The following is an 8,019-nucleotide window of genomic DNA, read 5'->3' on the forward strand; positions in this document are numbered from 1 at the left end:
CTTTCATTTGAATACACTCACTCCAACACCAACAATTCATTTCTAATGCTAGTTCAAACAAGGAGCTATATATATTTGGAATTAAATCTTTCACAGATCACATATCCACCCTGTGATTTTATGATGAGTAATTAATAATCTAAAATTTGATCCGCTTGTGAGTAGCTGGATCGAAGCGGGCCCAAAATCTTATGGAAAACAAGTCCAATCCAAGGCTTTGGCTCATGGCTTATCCGTGCTCTAGTTCGAATTAAAAGAATGAACAAGAAAAGCCTATCCAGGTCCAAGAATCATGTAGAATCCCAACTCTTCCTTTGCCATCTTCATGACGAGCTCGATTTTCAGCAGAAGTTCTCCCAACTCGATTCCTCCTCAGTATTTCCTGGAGGTTCCCGAGCTATTCCGTTCGCAAAGGTTATCCATCTTCTGGCCTTCGAGGTTCCCTTGTCACGAAACACTTTTCCCTGTGGTGAAGATTCTGAAGCCAAGAAGTGTTCGTCTTCTCCTTCGAGCTGTTGAGAGCAGCAGCACAAACCTAGGACGGGCATCGAGTTTGGGAGATGATGTAGAGGAAGAAGACGGTTTATGCCCTGTGGATTGCGTGAAGGAGTTCAAAACTGAGGAGGAGTTCTCGAGGATTCTGGAGAAGGCTAAAGGGACAAATTCTCTGGTGGTGGTGGATTTCTATCGTACGTCCTGCGGGAGCTGCAAGTACATTGAGCAGGGTTTTGTCAAGCTCTGCAAGAGGTCCGGTGATGATAAGGATTCTGTGGTTTTCCTCAAGCATAATGTGAGTATCGCTTATCTTTTTAATGTTCAAAATTGTCATGGGATCTGTGTTATGGTGGGAAATTGCTAAATTTATAACGTGATTATCACCAATTTTCAATCTCCACTAGTTTTCTGGTGATTTGGAGTAGAGGAGAATGTATGAATGTCAATGAAAATTTGGGTAAAAGGTTAAGGTTAAAATTCAGTCGAGTACGTTTTTAATTTCATTACTTTAGTAGCGGATGCATTGTGCATAAGCTAATATAATCCCTTTTCCGGCGAGACCTTCAGGGGTTGAATAGATTCGAGTATCCTTGAAAGCAAGAAAAAGGCTTCCTTTTCAATATTTATTTTTCTTCTCAGGAAATCTTGCGATATTTGAATATGTATGGCATCCTTCAAAAGTGCCTGAATGCTATTACAAATAATGTTTGTTGGCTGTCTGCAGCTTATAATTTCTTTCTTTTGTTGGAAAAGAAATCTGATAATATCACATAATTCTTACAAAGTGATAATTATATTCAAGCTATCGCAGAAATAAATGTAATTAATTTTTTTTTTTGAAAAGACAGTCTTAGGAAGAATGAGAACTATAATAATATATAGAAATGGAAGGTACATAATTGCTAGAGGTGACTTAATGGACAAAAAATATCTATTTGGGGCAGCTGCAGTTGTTTAAAGAAATTACTGTGCTGCAACTATTTCAAGAGGCTATTGCTGGGCGCTGCTGTTGGTGAAGCTATGTATATTTTGGTTAGCTCAATTGCACATCATCTATGCTGCAACTGTTTCTGAAATAAAACCGTGTTATCCTTATATATATGTGTTGTGTGCAGGTTAACTATTTCATAAATAACTTATACATAACAACATAAACTAATTTAAAAGATTCTTGAAAAGTCACAAAGTCCAAAATATTATATCAAAAGGTTATACATCACTTAAAAATGTGTAACACAAAAAATAAAATTGTATTATCAACAAGTAATATTATTGATATATTACTCAATATCCAAACGGTCAAGTCTATCGGAAAATTTTTTTCTAAAATTTATCTCCACTCATGGTTACTGTCTAAATTAAACTCCTAGAATTCATCAACCCAACTAAAAAAGTCTCAATCATCTGATGATCTATTTATGAGACACCTATAAAATTTTCTGTCATAATTGACTTCTTGTCGTGGTGTGAAATGCAAAATATTGCAATCAACAGTTGTAGTATATGACTGCATTAACCACTATTACTTTCCACTTCAAGCAAGTGAAACATAAGATACCAATACAAGTATTGCCACCCAAAAGCTAACCAACAACATTACACCCATAGGCATCGCTGATTACACCAACCAACAAATACATAACCCATTTTGCTCACAAATGATCTCACGCAAAAACCAAAGCACATTCAACAGTAAATCAAAGCACATAACCCTGTCTAGGCAAGCAAATCCACCCCTAAAAATTAGAAAATGAGCAAGACAATTTCCTTAAATAGGAAATTTGAAATCCACCAAACGAAGAACAATTTTTTGGCATACCAAATATCATTAATCTTTTGGTATGCTAAATACCAAACATGGAATCCAAGAAATAGTGGGCTGCACAAGTAAGGCACACAATCCATTCCTCCCATCTTCCTCTAACTTGGGTGAATTCGATACAATTCTTCCAAAAGCTTCACTAAAAAACAGAGCAAAGGCACCACTACACAACCTTGTCCTCTACACAAAGACAAAAACCTCAATGAACAAGCCCATTGAAAAAGTTGAAGAGATATGAGGAATCCGATCAAATAATGGTTTTCTCACAGACAACAAAGATCAATGCTACATAAAAAATAGTAGAGCTAGTAAGAATCCACTTGGAAATGAATATCCTAGAAATCACATAAATGACAAAAAACAATGCCACGCTAAACGCACAGAAAGAACAATGCCATACAAATTGAAGATTTTAGAACGAACTTCCTTTTCACACAGAGAAAATCCTTCTGGATCTTAATTTCCCTCGGCTTCGTGTATGGATTCAATTGAAAAGAAGTTAGGAAACAACCAAATCACTACGGACGATGCAGGATAACTGCGTAAATATCCCTTACCAAAAATGCAGGATGCATGTGTTGACCTCGCTTTCAGTCGAGGTGTAGTTTTCCCCTCCTTAGTAGCCTAGGATCTAGCCGTAGGACCTTTCTGTTGATTACTCCTAAAAAACTAGTGAATCAGCCATTCACGTTAGCAATTCTGAACTTTTCTTCGATCGACTTGACGTTCTATGTGGTAGTCTTGACCGCTATTGCTTAGCAGGTAAGGCTACTCTGAAGGAACTCAGGGAGCATTCCTATAGGACTGCCAGCCTTAGGATTGACTTTACTCGTTGATTTGGCGCCGCTGCGCTCTCCGTCGTCCTGTTTAATCGAATTTGAGTCAATTTTCGTAGGATTCGGACCGCGACGCTTTTTTTTTAGCTTTTGACCCGATCGACGACGAGGTTGCCCGGACTACTCTGGATGACGAAACGGACCGTGCCGATGCGTCCGGAACATCGATTTTGCCTAAGGGGAACGTTCGTTTCATTGCGACGGCGCGTCTCAGTGAAAATACCTATTTAAGTGTTAATTATAATAATAAATAATATATTATTATTATTATTATTATAATTAATAACTTATATTAAAATCCTTAAATCTAACTCCATCTCCCTCCCCGCCTCATTCTCTCGAACCAGTGGGCCTGCCTCAGCCCTAGGTTTGCTCGTTCTGTCGCCCGACCAGCTCCTTCGTGCCGTTGGGGGGGTTTCGTTCCCGTGTTCGCCTGTCGCACGCGAGACAAGTCTCGCAGACGTCCATCCCTCGTATCCTGTCTTCTGCGTTCTGAGTTCGATCTTCTCTGCCGCGGATCGTATCCTCTGCGAGGATCTTATTCTCTGCCTCTCTCGATCCCTCTGTCGTATCTTCTTAATCATTCTTCTTCTTCTTTATTAGAGCTCAGTTTTGGTAGCCCTAGGGGTAATGCCGAAAATTTTGGGAGAGGGGGAGACTCTGCAAAAGTTTCTGGAAGTGCTTGGAGTTGTTGTTTGAGCTTTTTTTTGTCTTTCTTTTGCTGTTTGAGAAAGTGCCGGGTCAGGTATCCCCTTCCCTTTGCTCTGCTCCTCTTCGGTTCTGACGGCTGAGGGCTGCTCCCTGTTTCTTTTTTCTGTTCGGCCAGGAATACATATTGCAAGCGGCTTTATTTTAGTGGATATTTAGACATTTTTCATGCTGAATTTACTGTTAACTGCTGATATCTTGATATGCTCGTCGGGGATGTTTTATATTCTTCATGCTACTTAGTTGAGGGTGTAGGTTCATGAGGAGGCATGCTTCACCTTTTAAATTTGTTCTAGCTTCTTCTTCACGCTTTTATCATGTGTAAAATGGTATGTTGAGATTCAAAGGGAGGGGGGGGGGGCTTCCTTTTTTCTTTATTTTATTATGTTTTTTTTTTTCTTTCTTTCTCTTCCCCTATTAGAAATGCATGTTAAAGAAATCCTAATTTTGGGGAGATTTACTCATATCTCTACTTCCTGTTACTTTACTGTTCGAATTTTAAAGAATGCATGTGTAGAGAGCTCGGTTTTGGCTCCCTGTGGCTTTTCCTTGCTCGAAATACATGTTATGAGAAAATTTATTTAATTTGGAAAGCCTTGTAACTTGTTTTGAAGGCTTAGTTTAGCTCCCTGTGAGGCATCCTTTTGCTCAAATATCTGTTGGAAACTGTTTCATGCTTGGAATAGTTAGGTTGGTGGCCCAAATATGCTCTCTATGCTGTTGTTCTTATTTAAGATGTATATTGACTCCATATCTTGATGTTTCAAAGGCATGCGGGTTGTACCTTGGCTTTGGATGGCTCGATTTTACCTTAAGGTGGCTGGAGATTTTAATTTCTGTTGAGAATGGGCTTTTGGTTTTTGCTGAAGCTTTGTCCTAACTGCTCAAACTTTGCTTTTGGGCCTTGAAGGGTTCGGTTTGGCTTTGTTTGAGGGTTTGGTTTGCTTGCCTTAGCTCCTACCCGAGAGGTAGCTTGGGAGTTTGATTTGGTTTGTTCTTAGTCCTACCCGTGAGCTTGTTGGTAGGTCATTTGGTTTGGCTTTGGCCCCTGCTGGGCTCGATTTTGGCATCTTCTGAGTGTTTTTGGCTTAAATATACATATTGTGGAGGAATTTATTTTTGATTTGGAGAAGTTCCATAGCTATTCTTGTTTGAAACATATGGTAGTCCTATATTTTGATGCCTTGAGAGCATAGAGATGTTATCTAGTCTTAGTTGTGGCCTGGGTTTGAACCTTAGCTGTGGCTCGGTTTGGCTCTGGCTGGGGGCTCGGTTTTGCCTTGTCCTGCCCGTACCCGAGAAGTGGCTTGGGTTTTGATTTTTGTTGGTTTTAGCTCCTACCCGAGAGCCTGTTTTGGCGTACTGTGTTGTCCTTATTCGAGAATGGTCAGCTGGTTTTGATGGATTGGTTTGGAAGTTTATAAGGATGCAGTTTTTTATATTTGCTTGGTTCCTAGCCGTGGGTTTGTGATGTGGTTGAGTTAGTCTCCCCCTTTGGTCCTACCCGTGAGCTTGTTGGTGGGTTATTTAGAGTCTTTTGGCTCTTTCTTGCTGTACTTAATTAGCTAATATTTTGTTGATGAATCAAGTTTGTCATCCTAAAAATTATAATCATTTTAGTTATCCTCTTATGTATGTCGAGGGAGCATAGCAGCCACTGGCGGGGGTGGTTTGGTGGGTGTTGGGGGCGGGGGCTTTCCTTTTTGGTTGCCTTAGCCGTGAGCCTTACTTGTTGTTCCTTGGATTGCCTTTGGTCATGGGCCTTAGCAGCTGTCCCTTGCTGCCCTTAGCCGTGAGCCTTAGTAGTTGCCTCCCTTGTGGGTTGCCTTGGCCGAGAGCCTTACCTACTGTTCATTTCTTTGTATTGACCCCGGCCGTGAGCATTTATTTGGTTATATGGGAAGATTTTATGCTTATTTAATATATGAGGTTATTTATTTATTTAAAAGTTGGAAGACCCTGATTTTTGTATGGGTTTAGAAATATTAGTGGTGGTTTCCCTGGAGTCACTTTCCGTTTGCTCGATTTATGAAGTTTGGAAGATTTTCGAATTTTATCTTGGGAGAATGTTTAGCTGAAACAAATTGATTTCATAAAGGATATCTTTGGGGTTTTAATACCAGCGTTAGGATGTCATTTCGACTTGGGTTGATCCACTTATGAAAACATGAGAAAATGATACCCTTTCGGATAGATTCAAGGATCAGATTCAAGGATCTTTCAGGTCTTTTCGTCACGAGTTTTGAGAGCTGATTCATCCTTCGTTTTTTTCGATGTTTTAGGTGATATAGTCCCTCCTCTCTCTCACCCCATTTTTGTTCCTTTTTTTTCTTGTTTCTTTGTTCGATTTTTGGTGCTTATATCTGATACATAAGTGTCCACGTATAGCCTTTTGTTATACGTGAAACCATCGAGTAAGGTTGCAAGTAGGTCGGTTTTGTTTTGGGGATAATTTCAGCTTTGATGTCTTAGTATAATGTCAAAATACTAAGAAAGTTCAATGAATGTTTTAAACAAAGGCACAACGGAGATAGAGCAGAATGATGTCATCCTACGACATCAGGATCCAATTCAGGAACTCGGTGAGCTGTAGGATGAATATCATTCATTGACACAAGACTAGCAGGAGCTGACCTGAACTTTCTTAGTTTGTTGGTAGCCTTATGCCCGATAGCGCGATCGACTCGTGGACAACTACTTTTCAAAATTTATAGAAACAAATTTGATAAGAACAGATACACCTTTTTTTAAAACAAAAATACACTTTTCGCTACAAACAAAATTGATACAACCCACTTTTTGCATATTTGAAACCTAATTTGAAACCTATGTGCATGCTTTTAAATACATTTTTAAACATCGGTTGTCCACCTGTTGATCACCTGTTTAGGCTAAGGAGTACCCTCCTGAGTTAGGTTCGATAGGACACCCTTCTAGTTGAGTGGCGGGCTTTATACATCCGGGTGACCGAGTAGCCTTCGACGACCCTCGAGTACTAATATATAGTTGAGCCTAGCCCCGACCCGAGTGCTTACGATCCTCCTCTTTTCGGACTTTTCATATGTTTTTCTTGAAATTTTTGGACAAAGCACTCGTGGGCTCTTTTCGGGGTTTGGATTTTCCTGTGTTTTCTACGATTTTAATCGATTTGTGATTCGTCGATTTCCTCGTGTTTCTCTCGTCGTGAGTCTTTTGGCGATCATCCTCGAGATTTCTGGATGACGTTCCTTTGTTTTTTTTCGCTTATATAAAGCATTTCAGCCTACTTCCTCAAGTTTTGTTGCTTGTACCTGTTGCATCAATTGCACCTAAGGAACAATGGACCTCCTAGGTATACAGGTTTATTTTATGTTTACAGCATGTTACTTTCTTGCAAATCACCTACCTGCTGTATTCTTTTTACTTTTCCTTTACACCGCATGTTGTACTGTTCTCTTTACTGCATACTCTACTGTTTGTTCTGTGCTACATACTCTACTGTCATGCCATATACTGTACAACTTCAACATGATATTTATAAAATATTTGAAGAACTACAACCATAGGGCTGCTGGATTTGACATTATAACTTGACATCCTAAAAAACTTAAACTCGTCACAACAAGAAGCTTGGAACTAACACGGTGGGCAGCACAACCATCTTCAACAGCAGAACATGTCTTCTCCAGCTAAACCATTCATTTCCTAGAAATTAAAATAACAATCCATAGGATTTCGAGGTTGTTCGCCTAGCGCAATATAAATCCTCAACCTTTTCGTTAGACATTTGTATAGCTCTGCTATACGATCTAAGCCCTAACTCATTTTAGGATTCTGAGGTTGTCGTTCGTCGCGACCTAAATCCTCACATCTTCCAGGCCGTCTGTGCGATCGTTTCACACGAATGTAAGCCCCAATTAAATAAAATTGGCAGGATGAAACATTTGAATAATTTCTCCTCAAAACTGAAGCCAAACAATAAGGTAGACTGGGAAGTCACCGAGGATCTCCTTTGGATCTGTGACATCCCCTAGTTCTTCTTCCTTTGGTTTCTGTAATAAATGTTCCAAGTTTGAACCATTCCCCTTTGCACACCTCTTTCTCCGATTTCGTTGAAAAGTTTCATCCTTTTGAAGTCCTTGAAGATAATTTTTCCTGATTTTTATCGAGAGTATTCTT

General features: G+C 39.6%; 1 protein-coding gene across 1 annotated transcript in view; it reads left to right on the top strand.

Annotated features, from left to right (window-relative positions):
• Positions 1–215: 215 nt before the first annotated feature.
• Positions 216–8,019, top strand: part of LOC110038817 (thioredoxin-like 4, chloroplastic) — a 31,942-nt gene continuing 24,138 nt past the window's right edge. The window contains exon 1 of the mRNA XM_020743727.1: positions 216–790. Coding sequence (XP_020599386.1) covers positions 326–790 — 465 coding nt within the window. The 5' untranslated portion in view covers positions 216–325. The remainder of the gene's footprint in view (positions 791–8,019) is intronic.

The sequence above is a fragment of the Phalaenopsis equestris genome, unplaced genomic scaffold, assembly GCF_001263595.1.
Source record: "Phalaenopsis equestris unplaced genomic scaffold, ASM126359v1 Scaffold234028, whole genome shotgun sequence".
In the NCBI taxonomy this organism is placed as follows: Eukaryota; Viridiplantae; Streptophyta; class Magnoliopsida; order Asparagales; family Orchidaceae; genus Phalaenopsis; species Phalaenopsis equestris.